Consider the following 22485-nt stretch of genomic DNA (forward strand, 5'->3'; position numbering starts at 1 on the left):
AAGCTTGCCTGGACTGACTCTTTACAATAGAGTACAACAGAGTCTAAGAGCAGCCCCTCTCTCTCTCTCTCTCTCTCTCTCTCTCTCTCTCTCTCTCTCTCTCTCTCTCTCTCCCTCCCTCCCTCCCTCCCCACCTCTCTCTCCACCTTCCTCCACCTCCCTCCTTCCCCCTCATTCCCTCCCTCCCTCCTCACCCTTCCCTCTCTCCCTTCCCCTGCTTTTCTTTCTCCATTTGGACCAACTATCCTGATCACAAAATATTTCACTTTACAAAAATCACTACAGGGGGAGCTGGAGAGATGACTGTTCTTCCAGAGGTTTGAGTTCAATTCCCAGCAACTACACAGTGGTTCACAACCATCTGTAATGAGATCTGGCATCCTCTTCTGGCCTGGAGGCATACATGCAGACAGACACTGTCTGCATAATCAATCAATCAATCAATCAATCAAGCTTTTTTTTTTTTTAAATCACTGCAGTGGCTGGGGAAATGGCTCATTCAGTGAAGAGTCAGACACTCAAATATAAACACCTGAGTTCAGACGCTCAGCACCCAGATAAAAAACAGTGCTGCAATGTCTGTTCATAACCCAGCACTAGGGGAGCTGAGGTAGGTGAATCCCTGGAGCTCATTGACCAGCCTGCCTAGGCAAATCAATGAATTCAGCAAGAAGCCCTGTCTTGAAAAACAAGGTGGACAGTGATCCAGGAAGACATCTGACGTCAGCCTTGGCCTCTACACATGTGCAAGTGCATATTTGTGCACACACTCACATGAGTATGTATACACACACACACACACACACACACACACACACACTTTTAAAATCACTCCATGATTCTTACTTAATTTTGAAAACTGTCCTAGTTTGATTTCTGTTACTATGATAAAATGTTCTGGGCAAAAGATACTTGGGAAGGAAAAAATTTGTTTGGCTTACAGGTCCACCACTGGGGGAAGCCAAGGTAGGGACTGATGTAGAAACCACTGAGGAACACTACTTACTGGCTTGCTCAGCTTGATTTCATATACAGACCACACACCAGCCCAGGAACAGTACCACCTACAATGGGTTGTGCCTTCCCCATATTAATCATTAAGCAAGAAAATGGCCCACACATATGCTCACAGGCTAATTTGATGAAGGCAATTCCTCAGTTGAGGTTCCTTCTTCCTGGGTGACTCTAGTTTGTGCCAAATTGGCAAAAACCAGCACAGAATTAGTTAAATCTTTGAATAAGAAGAACCAGGGGGCTAGAAAGATGTCTCAGGGGTTAAGAGCACTGGCTGCTGTACCAGAGGCTTGGGTTTGATTTCCAGCACCCACATGGTGACTTAAAACGATTTGTAACCCAGTCCCAGAGGATCCACTGCTATCACTGGCCTCCATAGACATTGCATAGACTTGGTGTACTGCCTACACGTATAGGCAAAGCACCCATTCATAGATATAAAATAGATATAAAATAAAAGTGAAAAAATTGTAAAGAACCCCTGGTGTATTTTAAATGCTACAAAAAGCAAAATCACACACCTGCATTGAGTGAAGCATTTGACTTATATTGCTTGCATTGTGAGTTCAGCATTTCTTGTGGAAAGCTCTACAATAGAAAGTTTAATCTGCATAGGAATAAACCTTGGCTATATAAATGAAAATAGCCTGACAGTTGTCGATAGAAACAATTTCCAAAAATGCACTGAACAGTAATTATAATTTAATTTTTTGTCAGAGTTCTAAAATTATAGATAAATCTAATTCTGTAGTTTAGCCTAGTATTCTAAATACAGGTCAAATGGAGATATCAGCTATGGATAATATTTTATTTATTATGATGTTTGAAGAATTTTAAGACCACGTTATGTGGATAATAGTTCTCACCAAGCACAAAGCCATAAGGGAAAACATGTGCTTAGTATGTATCTGGGAAAATGCACAGGGTAACTTTCTTCTAGTTCTTTTCTGTATGACAGTGACAACCTTCTACAGTCACCTTCACCATCCATCCAGCCTTCCTTGCTCCAGACACTTTCTGTATAAGTAGATTGCCCCTTCAGCATTACTTTCTTTATTATAATGGTGTAAATTTTGCACACAGAAATGAGTTAAAACTAACAATTCTATCATGCTAAGCTTTACTTTCAAAACTCACTTTTGCAGTAGATAGCTCCGAAGGAACAACACCTTAGGTTGTCTGCCCTTACACACACAATTAAAATCTCAACTTTGGGCAGAACTTTTTTCAGGGCAGTCTTACTTTTAGAGGAGGCAGTGGTATAGGTACCATCAATTAACAACCAAGCAAAAAAACAAAAAACAAAAAGAAACCCAAAAAACAAAAAAAACACACTTGTGGTGGTTTCAATAGGCATGGTCCCCATAGACTCATGTGTTTGAATGCTTGGCCCATGGGGAGTGGCACTATTAGGAAGTAGGCTTTGAGGTCTCCGATACTCAAGCCAATCCCAGTCTCTCTCTCTCTCTTTTCTTCCTGCTGCCTACTGATGCAAATGTAGAACTCGTGGCTCCTTCTCTACCACGATGTCTGCCTGCATACTGCTGCATATCATACTTCCCACCATGATGATAATGGACTGAACTTCTGAACTTTAAGCCAGTCTCAATTACATGTTTTCCTTTATAAGAGTTTCCGCAGTCATGGTGTCTCTTCACAGCAATGGAAACCCTGACTAAGACACTTGTGTACAAAAACAACTTGTCATGGTTAGTTTTTGTCACCTTGACACAAACTTGGACACACCTGGGAAGAGGTCATCTCAGTTTGAGAATTGCCTCCATCAAATTGATCTGTGGGACATTTTCTTGATTGCTGACTGATGTAGGAAGGCACAGCCCACTGTGGGCTATACCATTCCTCAGATGGTGGGCCTGCACTGTATAAGAGAACAAGCTGAACAAGCCATGGAGAACAAGCTAGTAAGCAGTGATCCTCATGATCTCTACTTCAGTTACTGCCTTGGTGTCAGTATTTATTGAATAGGTGAAGTGAATGAATAAAAATAAAGGAATAAATCAAGAGTTGATAAAGTGTAAAAACAAGATGTGTCAGGGATGCAAAAAGTAACAGAACCTGTATCAAAAGTGGGAAGCCTGGCAGTATTGAGAAGAATTCCTGAGGGCCAGGAAGAAGTGCTGTGGGAAGTCTTTCTGTATGCTGTGAATATGTGTGGTGCAGCTGCATTGGCCTATGGCAAGGCAGGATGAAGCCAGGCCAGAAAATCTAAAAGAGATAGTGAGAGGAAAAAGGAGAGTGGGAGGAGATGCCAGCCTGCCACCCAAGGAGCAGCAAGATGCCAGCAGACTGGTAACATCACGGCCACGTGGCAACATATAGATTAATAGAAATGAGTTAAATTATAAGAGCTAGTTAGCAAGAAGTCTGACCCATAGGCTATACAGTTTGTAAATAATGCAAGCCTCTGTGTGTTTACTTGGGACTAAGTAGCTGCAGGATGCAGGTGGGAGAGATTTGTCCTGACTGTGAGGCTAGGTAAGACCAGAGAAACTTCCAACTACAAAGAAGGTTCAGCAGGGAAAGGTGCTAGCCATGCAAGCCTGCAAACCTGGGTCCGATCCCCAGAACTCTTGTAAAAGTCTGGTTGTGTGGCCTGTGTCTGTAATCCCAGAGCTGTTACCCTGAGAAGGGAGACACAGATAGAACACTCACCCAGAAGCTCAGGAGCCAGCTAGCCTGGAGTGTGCAACTCACCCACAGAATCATCAAAAGAAACTCTGCCATAACAAGGTGGAAGATGAGAACCAACTTCTAAAAGTTGTTTTCTGAGCTCCCTGTGCACCCAGTATCATGCATGTATACAAAGTAAATAAATAAGAACTGATGATCAGGGGGGAAAGCAAAAATAACCATAAATCATGCTGAATCAAAAACCAGCCTGTGTTAGGCCCCAAAGGTGAGCCTATTACAATCACTCTGCTAAGTGGACAGAATAGCAAACTGCCCTCTGGATTCATCTCTGAGGCACACCTCATCAGAGAAGTTTCTGTGTGCAGTGTAGTGGTTAACTCACAAGTGACCGAAAAGCAGAGAGTAAGTGTCAGAGGAGTGCTCAGCTGCAAATGGGATGTCTCTATTACCTCCCACAAGGCTCAGTGACTTACAGAAAAGGGGCAGAAATCAGGCAGTGAAACAGTGTCTTCTGGAAGTGACAGGACCATTTCACCCCTGACCTCACAGTAACTGTGGTTGCTTGAGTAAGACCTACACATTTAAGTCGGTCAAAATTCTGGCAGGAAGTGAGGAGCTTAGGATTCCTCACCCTTGACTGAAAAACTGCTGGCAACTGGTGGATGCTGATTTTCTTTAAGGGTGTGGCCCTGGCAGGTCAGCCTTGCTGCAGCAGACACCTCTGCACCCAGGAGTACATGGGCAGCACAAAGTGGACTCAGTCAGTTATTTAAAAGTAAAAAATAAAAAATAACTGGGCATGATAGTTCACACTTTGGCAGAGACCCATAGACCTCTGTGAGTTCAAAGTCAGCCTAATCTACATAGCAAGTTCCAGGCCAGACAGGGCTACATAGTGAGACCCTGTCTCAAAAAATTAAAAAGAGGAAATGAAGTTCACAGTGGGTGAGGCTGTGAGGATGGATCTAGGAGGAGTTGGGGGAGGAATGGAAGCTGAGTATATGTAAAATACATTGTATGAAATTCTCAAAGAATTAATAAAAATACTATATCTAAAAAGGAAGAAAAATGGCCTGTGCTGATGTCTCTGATGGGCTGGGCCTCATCAAAGCAGACAGTAAGCTCAGTGAGGTCCATTCTATGACAATGAAACAACACTAATAAATTGAGCTCTATGTAGCCAGATATTGTGCTTATTGCTTTTTATGGCTGGAGAGATGGCTCAGCAGTTAGGAGCACTGACCGCTCTTCCAGAGGAGCTGGGTTCAGTTCCCAGAACCCACACAGGGTTGGGAACTGTAATTCCAGTTCCTGGGGATCCAACATCTTCTAGCCTTAGCATCTGTAATTCCAATTCCTGGGGATCCAACATCTTCTTCTAGCCTTAGCATCAAACATGCACATAGTACATAGATATACATGCAGACAAAACACACATAAGCTTAACAAAATATGTTTAAAGTTTACAAGACACTATTTAATAATAGTCTCACTATTTAATAAACCTGGGTAGCCTCAAATTTGAGATCCTCCTGCCTTAGCTTCCCATGTTCTGGGTTTACAAATATGTGTCATGTGCCTGATGTAAATGTTCTTAACATTGCTACTCTAAGAAGTGGCCATTATTATTACCCTGATTTTAAAACTTAGGACCACCAGGCGGTGGTGGCCCACGCCTTTAATCTGGACACTCAGGAGGTAGAGGCAGGTGGATCTCTGTGAGTTTGAGGCCAGCCTGGGCTACAGAGTGAGTTCCAGGACAGGCTCCAAAGCTACACAGACAGAGAAACCTTGTCTTGAAAAACCAAAAACCAACCAACCAACCAAACAAAAAAAACCTTAGGACCCAGGGTATTGGCGAATTAATTTTTTTTAATTCTCATTAAATTTATTCCATTTTTTATGTGTAATTTTTTTGTCTGCATGTATGTTTGTGCACCATGTGTGTGCTTGGTACCTGTAGAGGTCAGAAGATGGTATCAGATCCCTTAAAAGTAGTTACAAATTGTTGGGAACCACCATGTATGTGGAGGCTGGGATATGAAACCAGATCTTCTGCAAGAACAAGTGCTCATAAATGCTGATCCATTTCTCTAGCCCCAGGGCCACACAATATTTAACATATTCAAGGCCACACAAGTAGACTCTAACTCCAGTCTGTTGATGTTCAAATGTTATGACCGTTAGCTATGGTGTTACTCTTCCTCCATCTATTCTAACTGCTAACCTGGTACGCAGCCTGCAGTGAGCACTTGGCAACATTTGCTAAAGGATGGAGTATACACGGAGTAATGAGGGATTATGGTACTGAAACTGAGAACATTTTTTGACAACCTTGCTCTTTTAAATGTGTGTATGGTCATATATTGTTTTCAGATGCTAATTTTTATCTTTTAGCTCAGGCCGGCTTCAAACCACTGTGTAGGTGAAGATAACTCAGCACTTCTGATCTTCCTGCCTTCAACACCCAAGTGTTAGGATTATAGACATGAATCCAGTGATGAGAATTGAACCTAGGGTCTCGTGTATGCTTGGCAAGCAGTCTACCAACTGAGCTATATCCCCAGTTCCTGTTTGTTTTTTAAATGCACTTTTGCATGGCTTCATTTCCCCAAGCCAGAGTGACATCATGTTACTATTATCACCATTTCCCAAGCATCTGTAACATACTTTATATAGAGCATAGACTTAGATCTAAGAACTTCAAATCTACTTTGTATGATCTAGATCCTTCTTTTGCATATCTTTTGCATGTTGAATCAGCTTTGAATCTAATGTTCCGTTTTCATTTATAATTGCTGAAACATTTACATTATGCATTATGGATGGTCATAATTAGAAAGGGCTTGAGAGACACATCTCCAATCATTTCATTTTAAAAACAAGAAAGAAAAAGAAAGGCTTGAAATAATAACTCCATAATGATAACTTTTCTGGAACTTGCTATATGCCATCCCCTGAACCAATTATCCAACAACTCTCCTCTAACAATCCAGTGAGGTAGCTACTATTTGCAACTCCATTCTGCAATTTCTGCAGAAACTGAGGCATGGTGGTTTGTTCATAAGACAAACAGTAAGTAGTAAAGTCAAAGTTTGGATCCAGACCCACCTAACTGCAAACCTGAAATTTCAGCCACTACCCTATATAATCTGTCTGGGGGTCACTTAGTTTATTAGAGGCAATGCAGGACCAGAATGCAAGTCTATAACATCTCAGCCCTGTCATCTTTATTGCTATGCTACCTCAGATTCCTTGATGTTTCTGAGGGCCAAAGTATGGGGGAAAGGTTTGGAGCAGTTGAAAAATGATGGTTTGCTGATTTCATAAAAGTGTGTTTTGATGGTTCCAAGTGTACCCAGAAAATGGATTCTCCAGGTTCACTCTGGAGAGAGGGAACATGATGTCTCTGTAGTGATAATGCAGCACTTACATAGATAATGGAGAGGATGCCATTGTAGTTTTTGGTTGAAACATTGAGCACGATCTTTAGCTGTGAGACCAGCACTTGAAAGGCAGCAGCTGTTGTGAATCCGCCAACCAAAGGGTCTGCCAAGTACCTCACTATGAATCCAATCTGCAGACCTCCAAATATCAGCTAGGTTAAGAAGAAAGGAAAAAGTTAGATGTTTGGCTGAGAGAAGGAACAATTCTCTGGAAATAGTAACGAATTAAACATTGTGTCAGTGAAAACACTCGCTCCACTGCCCCATACACTCGCCCTCGGTTGAATCACTTGCGTTCTGTTTGCTTTCTTTTCTCAGACTTTGGTAACAAGTGATTCTGGCTTCTATTTGTTTGTTTGTTTGGTTTTTGTTTCCAAAGTCATTTTAGTATCTGACAAAAACAATGTTATTTAGAAAATAACATTAGAACTAAAAATAAGTTTTAGTTCAAGAAGTTTGTCTTGCAATTAGATGCATCTTTAAATCTCCACATTTTAAAATTAATTATTTCAAATAAGAATTACACTCATCTGTGTTTACATGTAAGCCTACTTATTACCTGTATGATTCCTACTAGAAGAGTGAGGGTGCTTGCAATTAGTACTCTGGCCGCATCTCTGGTTCCGGTGTCTAACGTGGTCATGTTTGATGCACTTCCATTACCACTGGGCACAAGAAAGTGGTCATCTGGAGCCATGCTCAGAACAACAGATCCCACCATTAAACTGACCACGGGGAAAGGTCCTGGGGAAAAAGGGCTTTGTCAACTAGCCAATAATGAATAACAGACATTTAAATTCAACATGTCTATGTACAATTAGAAAGGTGTGTGATAGTTAGCTAAAACAACTAATCAATAATGAATCACAGACATTTAGACTCAACATGTCTATGTACTATTAGAAAGGTGTGTGGTAGTTGGCTGCAACTAAGAATTACTGTTTGAAGAAGCTGAGAATCTCAAGGCATTCCTGACTCAGAGAAGACAAGATGTAGGTAGATGGTAGTAAAGCAGTGTTGAGCATACTTCGTGAGTGTGTAGGGAGGGTACCAGACCCTCCTGTGTGGGATCCTCATGTCACAGGGCATGGGAGCTATCAGGAAATATTTCCTGTCAGAGACACACATAAACTGAATCCTTACTTATTCAATTTAGTATTTATCCCCTATGATCTCATCTTTTAGAGTGTCCAAAATCCTGATTTCCAGACACAAGTACCTCCATCAATATCAATGTCAAGTGTCCAAATTGACAAAGGATTGGAATATGATTTCTTTTTTATCATATGCCAGTTAATAACATCCTATTTTTAAAAGTTTTCTTTATTGATTTATTCTATTTACTACTTACATTTTTTCCATGTTGATGATGATCCTATCCTTTGATTATAAAAGGTATTATCCTTGAGAGGCCTCAATACCCAAGCCAGGTAACCAGGAAAATCTACATGTAGTGAATGCCAGAGACAAATCCATTTGTCTCTTATTGACTGGTTCTCCAAAGAAGTTGTTTCAATCAGTAGGCATCTCCTGACCTGCTTCTGCAGACAGGTCAGAGGCTAGAGTCTATGAGAGACACCATCATGCACAAGGGCGTAGGATGCAGTTGAGGATGGGACTACCTTTGTCTCAAGAGGGTCATCCAGAAAATATACCTCACCAGCACATGGATGTATAAGCAAAATTATCTTCATTGCTGATGTCAAAGTCACATAAAATTATATCAAAACATTTATTTGCTAGAATATTCCAGAAAAAAAAAACTACCTTGAATGTTAGCAATGAAAGGAAAACCCACTGTGAGTCATGTCAAGAAGTAATACAAAACTTTTTCTAAATTGTGTTGGCAGGATTTTGCCAGTCTTCCAATATTCCTTACTGAAATAAATATGTTTCTTTATAAAATAACAAATGTGTATTTGGTGACCATAATTCAGTAAATGCAAATTTAACCTAGTGATGTAAGTGGATTTAGATCCGGTAAAGATTTTTTTCTCTGTCATATATTGGAAGAGATCACTTTTAAATATAGAGTCAATTTCATTACATTTAAAAATTTTAAGCTGTGATAAAACTCAAAAGTAAGCTTTAATTTTCAGTCTTTCAATTGCATTTTTTAAAAGCACAGTTATGTATAAAGCTAACAATGCCATTTAATAAAGCAACTCCCTGAAGTTTGGTTCCTCTAGGACTCATTGGCAAAGGTCTGGAGGCATTGTATATATAGCATAGCAGAAACATTTTACAGATGAACAAATATAGCTGTAAAATATGCTTGTAATTACCAACTGAGATGTGTCTTGATGTCCCAAAGACAAAATACGTCAGGATAGGAAAAAAGGCAGAGTAGAGACCATATTCAACAGGAACTGCAGCCAGCAGAGCATAAGCCATCCCTAAGACACAACCAACACAGTAAGAGTCACAAACAAAAACTACAGCACGTTTTTACCCACAAAGAAATGCTTTTTCATAGACATACTCAGTTTATGGATTCAAAATATCAGCTGGTCCTGTGTGGTTTTCTTGTTTTGCATGCAGACCTCGGCTAGGCTAAGATGTGGAATATGACTTGGCTGGGATAATGAAGGTTTCTACACCCATCCCCTGCTCAGATGAACTGACTCCATTGCTCAGTAATTCAGTCACTGGCTGATGATATCAGTTGGAAAATAATTAAATCAGTTCTGGTATAATTTGGTTAATCCAGTCCCAAAGCCCAGACCAGCTTATGTGAATAGTTCCCTATGAACTCATATTTCTCTATGTTCTGAAGGATGCAGGCATCATTGCACTTTATCTTTCTTTGCTAAAGAACAGAAGTTAGATTAAAAAAAAAAAACAAGACAACTCTACCCTGATGAGGGAGGCTGACCCACCAGTGGGCTATGCCAGGCAGCCTCTGGGCTATGAATCTTAGGCTATGGAGAAACCAACATTTCAGTGGACATGGGAGTTGGAAAAGGATAATGACATTCTTTCCTAGTTAAACATTTCAGTAGTCAGCATGCCTTAACACATGGTATATCTCCATAATTCACACATTAGGAGTAAAAATTCAACCCTTTGACTCCTGAGTCATTAATAGAGGATTATTCATAATGATTTTTAAAACTTACTAACAACCTAAATAACCCAACACATTTGCACTTATATTTATCTACTGAATGAATATTTCCCAATAAGGAAACAGTTAGCTAAGTTATACTTAAACACGATGATTCTATGTTGTAGTGTGTTTTTGGAGGGGAGTGGAATAGAATTGATGTAATATAAAGAAATATGTTTCCCTAACACAACCAAATATAAAGTAAAACTTTAAAAAGTTACATTTTAATTTATTTTGTGTTGTGAAGCCAGTCAGGAGTAGGTGTGTGCACCACAGCATGTGTGTGAAGGCGAGAGCAGAACTTCGGAGAGTTGGTTCTCTCTACAGTTTGTGTCCTGGGGGTCAAACCAGGTCCTCATATAGATGCATTGATTTTTTGAAAATTTTGTATGTGTGTGTGATTTACACACACGTGTGTGCTCAGGACACTAGAGGCTAAGGAAGGCATCAGATGCTCTGCTCTGCAGGTCTCACTGAACCTGGAGCTATCCTAGGCTGTCAGCAGGCTGCAGCAGTCTTCCAGTCTCTGCCCCTTCACAGTGCTGGTGTGAAAGCACCCTGCTTTTTACACAGGTTCTGGGGACTTACACTCAGACCCCCATGCTTGGGCAGCAAGGGCTCTTCACTGCTGAGCTATCATCCTCCGACCCCCTGGGGGGCGCTTCTTTAATACCCAGGTTACTGCTAGCAAGTGCAACAAGTGCTCTCCCAGGAACACAATAGGAAAAGGAACAGAGCATGAAGGCACAGCCTGCCTGTTTCCTAAGGACAGTTTTCAAGTCCTCAAACTGGGCGTTTCCTGAACAAGGTGCTGGATCTCTTCTTTTCTCTTCTCTGAGCTTCTGCCTACACATCTTAATATGCCTGGGAAACAGGGATGTTTTCAGTTTTCATACACACTGTCTATTTAGGGTAACTTTTATTTGTGTACAACATAGTTATCTTAGTTACAAAGGAACTAGGTACAACATTTTTGATATAATATGGTTCGTAAAGAAACCTAAACTGTTGATTGAAAGTGTGAACTCTCTGTTGGTGCATAGGCTGGATAGGATGGTGGCGTGTAAGCTAAATTGAAACCATCTGAAAGGAAAGGCCTTCCACCATGTGAGGATACAACCCAACAGGTCATGACTTCAGACTCCTTAGCTTTAAAAACTGAGAAATAGATTCCTATTATGTATTAAGTAAATCAATTAATGCCCAAGATAAAAACCAGACAGGAAACTCCCTATAGCTATGAGTAAAGACTCCAATAAAAGGGCTTGTAGGTCTTTTGTTGCTTAATAGAAATTTACTTTTTAATATTAGGAATCAAAAGACCCCATACCCTGAGCAAACCCAGACTCGTCTCCCAGCACTTCAAGGGGCCAGCTAGCAAGCAAGTCATAGACTCTGTCACCACTGGAGTTGCAGTATAGCCTCCAAAGTCCCCATTTGAGCCTAGCTCTCATTAGCTGTGGCCTGGAGCCCTCTAGCCTACGTACTCTGGAATCTTTACTGAGGCATCCATCACTTTATCATCATAAGACTTCTCTGAACCAACCACTCTGTCCACACCACTGTGCCATCTTGCCCTCACTTCCATCCTGGGTCAGCTCAGCCCATGGGATTTCATAAATGTTCCCTTGCCTTCATCCCAACTCCTTCCTTTCACCTGGAACCGCCCCCCCCACCCCCAGACATTCATGTGCTCCAGAATAGCTTTCAAGCAAGTACATAATCTTGATGGAAGCGTTGCACCAAGACTAACCAATGCTTAAAACGTTCCTGATCCCAAGCCCCAGCAGGAACTGAGCTTGGCCTGGTGAGCCAGTTGCGTTTCCTTGCAAGTGTGCCTTTCCACTGCCTGGCTGAGCTGCCTGATTTTCAGCTGCACTTACCAGAACATAATGATGATGGCTGCTGCAGAATGTATTTCATATCTTGCAGCGCTCTCTAAGTCCTGTCTGATCCAGCTCAAGGTGGCAAACCTACCTTCAGGGCTGGGTTTAGGATGAAGCAATGAGCTGCCTTGGGAACATTATTTAATCAGGCCCCTGAGAGTGTTTCCTTGCTTCACCCAAACCCTGGCCTTGTCCAGTCTTATCTCAGATCACATCAACAGTGACCCTCCCCAACACAATCACCACATCAGATTTCTCCTTTTCCTCGCTGTTTGTCCTCAGGTCCTTTGCATCTTTACGTGGCCGTTTTAGTTCGGCTATCACATGGGTGGCTCCCAGTCATCTCCTGGCTCTGTCTAAATCTCTTCTCTTCAGCTAGGCCTTCCTTACCCACAGTCTATAAAATAGCCCTTCCTTCCCAAATGAGCGCCTATCATGCTCTATTCCTTCCTCTACCATTGGACTCGATCCACAAGGTCTGTGTCTGTTAGTGATGGCTGAATTCCTGAAGTACAGAATGAGCCATAGAAGGTTATTATGTGCATGAGCGATAAGCAAGCGCGTGTGAGCCAAATTTACCTTCCAGAAACACACCTAGCAAAGATAAGTTTATATCATTATTTCTGGAAAACAAGCCATCTCTAAAATGAGGAACTGCAGTGTACAAGTTAAGAATGTAGGGTCAGACAGGATTCAAGTCCCAGCACTAGCACTCACCCACGCCAAGGTCTGGGCAAGAATTAACAGATTTCTCATTGTTAAAGGGGCTATGATAATAGTACCCCTCTCTCAGAGTTCATATGAGAATGAAAGGAAATGTATCTGATACATATTAAGCAAAATTTGTCTCTTTTCTCCCTGCTGGGTGTTAAATCTAAGACCCCATGCATCCCAGCCAAGCACTCTGCCACTGAATTCCACCTCCCAGTGGTAAAATTTATCTTCATAATACACTTGTCTATGACAACTGAGAATGCCTGGGCTCTTAAAAAAACCCCACATTTTTCATGTATACAAATGATTTATTGCCAGGAATGAAGTTCAGTCCTTTTCACTAAATATTGATTGAGCTACCTACTATAGCTGATCACTGTGGTATACAGGGCCTCAACAGCCATGGGATGGAGAAGGCTCCTGTTCCCGAGGAGCCCTGGATGCTGCCACTTTATGGCATTTATTTAGTGGTTTTTTTTTTTTTGAGACAGGATTTCTCTGTGTAGACCAGGCTGACTTCAAACTTCAAGACCCACCTGCCTCTGCCTCCCAAGTGCTAGATTGAAGGCATGCACCATCACAGCCAACTCACTTTACAGACTTTAGAGCCACAGTATAGAACATGCCCCACCCCTCACCTTTGGGATATAGAGAATACTGGGTCCAACTGAGGCTCCACACTGGGGCTGTAGAACCTTTTCCTTCTCTGTGGGGATGTCCTTGTGCCTGCTCTGAGTAAACTTGAGTAATCCTTAGCTTGTCAAGTATTAGCAGCCTTCGTGCCATAAAAAAGCACCAAGTAAAGAATTCTGCAGCTGGGCAGTAGTGATGCACACTTTTTTATTTTTTGTTCTATTTTTTTGAGACAGGGGTCTCTTTGTGTAGCCCTGACTGTCCTGGAACTCTCTTTGTATACCAGTCTGGCCTGGAACTCATAGAGATCCACCTGCCTCTGCCCCCTAAGTGCTGGGATTAAAAACATATGCCACCATTGCCTGGACACAGCCAGATTTTAATGCACAACATTGCCTAACGTTTATTACAAGCTTCTAAAATAGTCTATTTCAAGCTATTTCTCCACATGCCCACCCCCTACACCAAATAAGCTATGAGCTCCTTCAATGCATCTTAGTCTTGATAATTTTCCTAGTTCTGCAACCCACTAGGTAGTCTGTAAATTATACCAAATAAATGAGTTCTGTTGTCATGATGTGGAAGCTTTGGTGAACTGGGGAGTACAACCCAAGCTAAGATACTTCTCTCTTTCCTTTAGAGTGCTTTCACACTGCAGGTCAAGATCTGTACAGGGGACGGAAATAAAGTAATCCAGTGAGCTTCAAGAATTAGTTTTTAAAAACCATCAGAACATAATAGAGAATATCAGAGCATATTATTTGTATTACTTTCCAAAACTTTAGCTATGTGAGTACATACCACGATGCACATTTCTTTCTGTGTACTGTGCTCAGTATCTTTGGGGATCTCTGGCTTGGGACATCCCTGTAACCTGGAGCCACACAACTAGAGAAACAACAATGTTTCCTAGGAAAATATCTTTATGAAAGAGGAGAATATAGGTGATTCTTTCTACTAAGGCACCTTAGAGAAAGGGTGAAGTCCTTGAGAGGAGAGTGAGCACTCGGTCCATGGCGAGAGGAGTGGGGAAGAGACAGTAACTCACCATCACTCGAGACCTGTCCACCAGCATCTTACCTTGCAGGGTACCCACTAGCCCAGTGCTAACTCCAGAGATGATGTCACTCAGCAACCATTCCTTGACTCTGTATTTGGGGAGCCAGTCCAATATGGGCAGGAGAGTCTTCAGTATACCAAAGACTCTCTTTCTTGAGCAACTGTCAAAAAGCAGGAAAATAGGATGTCTGATCCAGTTTTGACTATAACCAGTTGCAAATCACAAAGTCATGAACCAAATTCTGCAGCTTTTTAAAAAATAACTAGTCAGAAAAAAATTAGTTCCATGAGGAAAATACTGACACTGAAGTGCTTGCAATGGTTTTGCCAAGAACTGTATCTATCCTTTCAAATGAACTGTTCTAAGAAACAAACAGAGGATTAAATGTCTCCCACTTCATCTACATTTTTAATCCTCTGAGAAAATATCCCTACACAAGAACTCATTTTCTGACCCAGTCAGAAACTGATCAGTGTGGAGTCTCTGTGTGAGATTAATTTTTAGGCTCCTAACATGGGCATTGCCTTCTTTAAAGAAAAATAAACACAGAGCTATTTTGGCAATACAAGCTTAGAGCCACTTTTAACAAAACTTGTAGTGTGATGAATTTATACTTTGTACCATGTGTCACTTAGCAATTGTAAATTTAACAATCTATAGATAAGAAGAAAAATGCCAATAGATAGGACTTCCACTTTTTAAAGGTATTTTTTAAAATTATATTTATGAAATAATTGCAAAGTTTAATAGGTCATCCAAGTTTGATATTAAGGGATTATTTTAGGTGGATAATAAGACATAATTATATATTTTTAAATCCTTGGAGGTACACAGTAAAAAAATGTATGGTGGTCCCTCCTTATCTGACACATGGTTTTGTGAGTTCAACCTATTACAGATAAAAGTAAGAAAATGTGGGTTTCCCCCTTATTTCCTAAATTTTACAGTGTGACAGTGGTTAACAGTGCAGTTACATGGTATTAGGTACTATAAATAGTCTAGAGATAGTTGAAACTACTGGAGGGTGTATGGATTATATGCAGACATTTAAGCTACTATATATATGGAACTTGGAAATTTGAGTGGTCTGTTATGGGGCTCCTAAAAGCCAATCCCTTATAGATACCAAGGGAGAATGGTAACAGAAAATCCAATACATGGGATTTTAAAAAATAATGCTGGAGCCCATGCCTTTAATCCCAGCATTTGGGAGGCAGAGGCAGGCGGATCTCTGAGTTCGAGGCCAGCCTGGTTTACAGAGTGAATTCCAGTACAGCCAGGACTAAATAGAGAAAGCCTGCCTCGAAAAACAAAACAAAACAAACTTCAAAGAATTAACAAAATAGTATATTAAAATAATGCTAGAGGAAGCAAGTGAGTGGCGGTGAGTGAGATAAGATGAGCTAATCTCATAATGATCATTACTGAAGGGGATAATAGTAAAATCTCGGGTATTAACATATTCTCTGTCTATTTTGCATATACTTTAAATATTAGGTAGAGTGTTTTTAAGAAGAAAATCTGGCGATTATGTGAGTGTCTGCCAAGTTTTTTAAGTTTATGGTGTCTGGTTCTGGGGCTCATTGGGGTTTGGGAACCCACTGCTTCCTGAAGCACTTGGAACACCTGTCTCCTAGCTTTGATTCCAGGCCTCTGAAAGCGCCCCTGACCCTGGTGTGGCCAGGCTTGTCCATCATCGGTTGCTATGAGCTCCTTTCCTACCGCTTTCCCCTAGCCTGGCCTTCACAAGAAGGAAGCACGCAGCCACTGGACCCCAAGGTGCCTTTCAGATTTCATTGAAAAGGGAAAAAGAGAAAAAGTGAAACTGGAGTGGTGTCATGACCGGACACCCCCTTCTCCAATAGGGAGTTTCTCCAGACAAAGTTGGAGTAATTCCACCTCTGTCTTGGAACTGTGCGAGAAGAGCGAGCGCGGAGCGAGAGCCGCGGGTACGCCGCACCGCACCGCCGGGCACGCGCTTCTTTCCCGGGAGTGTCGCCCCGGCACTTGCCGGCTGCCCCTGTACCTGCAGCTCCGCGCCAGGCTGTCCCGCAGCGTCCTGCGCTCCTGCAGGCGCCGCTCGCGCTGATGCTGGAAGGCGAGCTCGCTGTACACTGGCCGCGACACCACGTAGCTGCAGCTGTACTCGGCGAGCTGCTGCGGCTCCGACCTGCTGCTCGGCGCTGCCATGGCCTGCGAACCCGAGGACCACGGGTCGGGAGGGGAGGCGATGAGAAAAGACACTCGGAAGCACCGGGCAAGCAGTCCGCAGCTGGCACCTGGGAGCAGCCGCGGGTGACACCTGTTGTGGCCGCGCTAGAGAGCCGGTCCGATCCTGCAGTCCTTGGTGCTGGCGACAAACCGCCCCTACGGCCACCTGAAGGACAGCAACTGAGCACTCCAGTGTCTCCCACACTAGATACCCGGGAATGTCCAGGGAGTGAGCCTCACTTTGGGGACTTTGGTTGTTGGACTGGGTGCCCTCCCTGGGCAGTCAGGCGCTGTCCGCGTTCTGAAATCTCCCCTGGACCGGACCCGGGCCCGTGAGACAGGGAAAGGGTCACGTACTCCCTTTCCCTGCACTCGGTAGGCGAGGCAGCTCCACGCACACTCTGGGCTGCAGCAGTGCGGTCCCGCTTGGGGAAAGAAACAGCGGCTTTCCGGGTCCTATCCCTAGTTTCCTTTTGTCTCGCCTTTTCTGATGCCTCTCCTGCCTTGCCCAGCGGCGCCTGACCAGTCCCATCCCTAGAGAGTTACAACAGGGCGGGGTGTAGCCGACTGCGTCTTCTGCAATGAACTCACCTGTTTGGGCTCCTGTGCTCTCTGCCTGCCCGGAATGCCCTGGGAACAGTCTTCCTGCTGCCTTTATAGTGCTCACCAAAGCAGTAGGACGCATTATTTATGGAGCAACAGACACCTTGGTCGAACGGAAGGACGCAAAGAGAGCAATCTTTCCCCATGAATCTTAACCAGGAACAAAAACAAACAAACAAACAAACAAACAAAACAAAACAAAACAAAACAAAAAACCCTACCTCTCCTGCGCTTTCCCTTTCCCAAACCCAACGGGCTGTGACTCTTAACGCTTGTTTCACAGGGGCCACCAGATCTTCATTCATACCACGACTACTAGGGACAGGCCAGAGCTTCCATGTTGGGGGACCCTGGTTCCTAGGCTGTTAGAATCCACAGCCTGGTCCAGGCTAACTTACACCAAGTAAAGAACAGTGGGTATGCTGAAGAGGCAAATTCTTTTCACTTTTGTGCATGTGTCTAATGCACAAACTCGGGTGTGTGGGCGGTCCGGTTCTCACCTGCCTCTTTGACTCTTTGATTTGTTCTCCTCCAACTAGATAATCAGGAGGTGATCCACTGGGACAAGCAAGAATCAAGACAAGGAAGAGTGGGGGATTCCGATCTATCCTGTTTTGTATTCTATTGGGAATCTGGCTGAAACTAATGCATGGTTAAAATAAGGTCAGAAGGGTTTGGAACTTCAGATCATTCATGCCTGGTTACTATTCTGAAGCAAATGCAGAAGAGGCTCAAAAGTATGGACGCTCTGGACACCAAGTTCAGCCACTCACTTGGGAAACACAGACCATGACAATTTTATAAATTCCCGGAAATAAAATTTCTCTTAGGAGAACTCTAGTGTAAATCCCCTAGTCAATATGTTGCAAGCATGTGTGGTTTCCCCCCCATGAGGGATGAATGAGTCACCAGCTTTCAACAGATTTTCAAAGGATTACTTGACCCAAAGAGGTCAAGAACCAGCCAGGCACGGTGGCACAAACCTATAGTCTCAGGAGACTTTGGAGGCAGAGATGGGAGGGTCACTTGAGTCCATGAGTTTGAGACCAGGTTGTGCAACTGAGAGGGTGGAGGGAGAGAGAGAGAGAGAGAGAGAGAGAGAGAGAGAGAGAGAGAGAGAGAGAGAGAGAGATTTAAAAACTATTAAAGATGGAAGAAACCTTGTCCCGCTTCCAATCTGCTCTCTGCCGCCTGTACACAGTCAAAATGTGACTATCCAGCTTCCTACCCGTTGTCATGCCTTACGATCATTATGGACTTTGACCCTCTGGAACCATCAGCCAAAAATAAGTTTCCTCTCTAAATTGCTTTTGGTCATAGAAACAGAGAAGTAGCTGACACGCTGTAAGAATTTGGTTCAGTGATAATAATGATATGTGTGAAGATGTATATTGGTGAAATTATTAAGGCCACGTAGTTAAAAGGGAGATTTATTTAATGGCGTAACTTACAAATGAAGGGATAGGTAGGGTTCTGTGAAAGACGCAGAGCAGTCTGGTGGTGTTCTCTGGAGAACTCTCCTGGGTCTACCTCTAGCATCCCTGGTCCAAGAAGGAAGAGGGCCTCCGCGGGGCCCATTCTGATCTCCGGTCTTCAGGGCCCTCCCTTGGCCCCACATTGTAGGCGTGATAGTTACCGAAGCCTCAATGGGGGTTGGAACTTCCAGACCAAAGCTGGAATGGCTACCCACTACAGATGTATTAATGAAATGTAATATTTTGTATACTATTGTAGAAAAATTAATAATACTGAGAAAGAATTTGGGGAGTTGTGAGATCACTCAGTGAATAAGAAACTTGCCACCAAGACTGCCCTGCCGACCTGAGTTCAATTCTCAGCAGAGAACCTGCTCCTGTGAGTTATTCTCTGACTCCTACAGCATTCTGTGTTACTTTCATACTCACAAAAAAAGTAAATAAAATGTAATAAAACTTTTTTTAGAATTTGGTTTAAGCACCACTGTGTATTATGTTCTGTATCTGAACATCGATACTGTTTTACCTATCCCATTAAAAGTATTTTCTATAGCAAAAACAAACATCCATGAACAGAATAGCATCTGCATTATAGGATTTGATAAGACCATAGAATTACTTTTCTCATAGCTGCAAGACTTTGGCTATCTTTTAAATAGCTGAGTGGGTCAGCTAGATGGTTCACTGGGTAAAAGGCACTTGCTGCCAAGCCTGATGACCTGACTTTGGTCCTTGGGACCTACAAGAAAAAAAGAACTGCCTCCTACAAGTTGTCATCTGATCTCCATATGCCCCCACACAAAATAAGTAAGTAAATTAAAAATAAATGAATAAATAAAACATAAAACCAGGGAAGAATGTGAGGTAAACACAGCTGCTGTGCATCTCACTAGTTACATTAACCTCCTCAGATTACTCACATTGGCTTTACAAATCAAGTCTCACCTGTTTCACATAGAAGTAGGTGGGTCTTATTTGCCAGAATTTAATCACATTCAGAGTTTTTTTTCCAAAGAAGTGAGTGTGTCACTTCAAAATAGACATCAGAGGGCAATATTGCTACCTTATGATACTTCTCAGTTATTGCTGATTTAAAGGCCAGGTGAGGTAGCACACTGCTGTCATCTCAGCACTCAGGAGGCAGAGGCAGGAATAGAGCCAGAATTTCAGGGTCAGCCTGGTCTACGTAGAAAGTTCCAGGCCTGGGCTGGAGAAATGGCTCAGAGGTTAAGAGCACTGGCTCCTCTTCCAGAGGACCTTGTAGTGGGTAGCCATTCCAGCTTTGTTCTGGAAGTTCCAACCCCCATTGAGACTTCGGCAACTGTCACGCCTACAAGGCGGGGCCAAGGGAGGCGCCTGGGGACCCGAGATCCGGATCGGCGAACGCTCTCTTGGTTCCAGGACGCTGGATGGTGGAGGTAGACAGAGGAGAGCTCCAGAGAACACCGCTGGACTGTGATACACCTTCCCCAGACCCCGCGACCTACCTATCCCTTAATTTGTAAGTTACGCCATTAAATAAATCTCCTTTTAACTACGTGGAGTGGCCTAAATAATTTCACCAATATCTGGCGCCCCACGTTGGGCGCCATTTGTTGCTGGAGAATTTCTCTCCAGCTCCCGCCACCAAGTCCCGCCAGTTCCAGAGCCCATTTACAAAATAAACACACAAACTCTTATATTATTTAAACTGCTTGGCCATTAGCTCAGGCCTGTCATTGTCTAGCTCTTACTCTTATATTTAGCCCATTTCTATTAATCTTTATTTTGCCACATGGCTTGTGGCTTACCGGTACTTTACATCTTCCTTGTCCTGATGGCGGCTGCAGTGTCCCCTCACCCAGCTTCCTGTTCTCTCAATTCTCCTCTCTGTTAGTCCCGCCTATACTTCCTGCCTAGCCAATGGCCAATCAGTGATTTATTTACTGACCAATCAGCAACACACTTGACATACAGACCATCCCACAGCAGGACCTGGGTTCAATTGCCAGCACCCACATGGCAGCTCACAACTGTCTGTAACCATAATTTGAGGGGATCCAGCACCTTCACACAGACATACATGTAAGCAAACCATTAATGCACATAAAATAAAATAAAATAAAGAAGTTCCAGACCAACTGGAGCTACATAATGTCCTGATCCTGCTGTGGATATCATTCTGTATAAATAAAATACCGATTGGCCAGTAGCCAGGCAGAAAGTATAGGTGGGACAAGCAAAAAAAGAAAATTCTGGGAAGTGGAAGGCTGATAGGCAGAGAGACGCTGCCAGCCATCGCCATGAGAAGATGTTAAGATACCGGTAAGCCATGAGCCACGTGGCAACTTATAGATTAATAAAAATGGGTTGATTTAAGATATAAGAACAGTTAGCAAGAAGCCTGCCACGGCCATACAGTTTATAAGTAATATAAGTCTCTGTGTGTTTACTTGGTTGGGTCTGAGCGGCTGTGGGACTGGCGGGTGAGAGAGCTTTGTCCTGACCGTGGGCCAGGCAGGACTGGAGAACTCTCCAGCTACAGAATCCTGTCTCAAAAACAAATAAACAACAACAATCCTAAAAAACAAACAGCAAAAAAAGCATTGTCTCTCAAGCGTTTGAAGTTTAAGACCACCCTACTATTAGATCTATATATCATTTATTCAAGAGCTTATTAAGAATTCACCACCACCCCTACACACACACACACACACACACACACACACACTGAGAACCAGGCCTGTGCTTGCCCACTGCCTGAGATCTTCAAGCTGCGAACCCACTTGAACTTTTGCAATTGGAGACAGCAGTAATGGCATCAAAATGGAGAGCTACTGTACCGTGGTATTCTCACAGAGTATGTGCAAGATACTGGGGACATTATCATCATGCAGTGGTTTGGATTCAAAATCACAGAATGCCTACAGAAAGTTTAGGGATTCCTATTTCACTTTCCATGGTTCTCCCCCTATGGAGTTCTTCCCTGGAGCTCTCTTGCTTATGAGGCGAGGCATCCTTGGAGCTGGGAAGAGCAGCACATGGCCTGGCAGCCTCTGCATGACAGCAGAACCCAGGCATCCACAAAAGAAAGTGAGCACTGCATGAAAAGGAAGAGCTGGAGCTGGATTTAGATGACGAAGTAGAATGTGAGCTCTGCCAGTACTTCGTAGAGACTGAGGCACAGAGAAAGAAGGGCTATGGTGATACCAGCAGCTGGATGCTGATGGCCTGGATGACTATGTGAATACTGACCGTGGCCTGTCCTACAACCACTCCTGGTCTGTGGAGCCCCCATCTGAGAAGCCCGGAGAGTGACATGAAGTGCTTGTATAGGGGCAGTGCTCCCAAGGTCCTGGCCATGGAGCCAGGGCTTTGACAGCTATGCAGCTGGGGTTTGACAAGTACTATGACAAACACAGCCTGAGTACTGGCCTGTCATTCCCCTGAAGTCCTGAGTCCTGGGCACAAGGACCCTACAGAATGCCTCCTGAACACAGTTCCTGGCCTCTCCCTCTTAATTTTGGGTATGTTCTCTTCATCTCTCCTGGACATTTTTCAGTGAAAGAGGCCTGTCTACCAACATAGTTGATAAAATCTATCAGCCACCTAGAATTCTGTCAGCAGGAGGTATACTGTTGCCAACACAAGAAATGCTCCCTTGGCATAAAATGATAATTGTGTGTACTGCACTGGCTCTTGA

At 43.1% G+C, this 22485-nt stretch overlaps 1 protein-coding gene and 1 pseudogene across 1 annotated transcript in view; one reads left to right on the top strand and one right to left on the bottom strand.

Annotated features, from left to right (window-relative positions):
• Window positions 1-16704, bottom strand: part of Slc26a4 (solute carrier family 26 member 4) — a 50203-nt gene extending 33499 nt beyond the window's left edge. The window contains exons 1-5 of the mRNA XM_059279674.1: window positions 16541-16704; window positions 14535-14674; window positions 9398-9508; window positions 7672-7856; window positions 7100-7264 (exon numbers count right to left, since the gene is read on the bottom strand). Coding sequence (XP_059135657.1) covers window positions 7100-7264; window positions 7672-7856; window positions 9398-9508; window positions 14535-14674; window positions 16541-16704 — 765 coding nt within the window. The remainder of the gene's footprint in view (window positions 1-7099; window positions 7265-7671; window positions 7857-9397; window positions 9509-14534; window positions 14675-16540) is intronic.
• A 4893-nt stretch (window positions 16705-21597) lies between these two features.
• Window positions 21598-22240, top strand: LOC131924550 (gem-associated protein 8-like; annotated as a pseudogene).
• Window positions 22241-22485: the final 245 nt, after the last annotated feature.

Source organism: Peromyscus eremicus, chromosome 14 (genome assembly GCF_949786415.1).
Source record: "Peromyscus eremicus chromosome 14, PerEre_H2_v1, whole genome shotgun sequence".
In the NCBI taxonomy this organism is placed as follows: Eukaryota; Metazoa; Chordata; class Mammalia; order Rodentia; family Cricetidae; genus Peromyscus; species Peromyscus eremicus.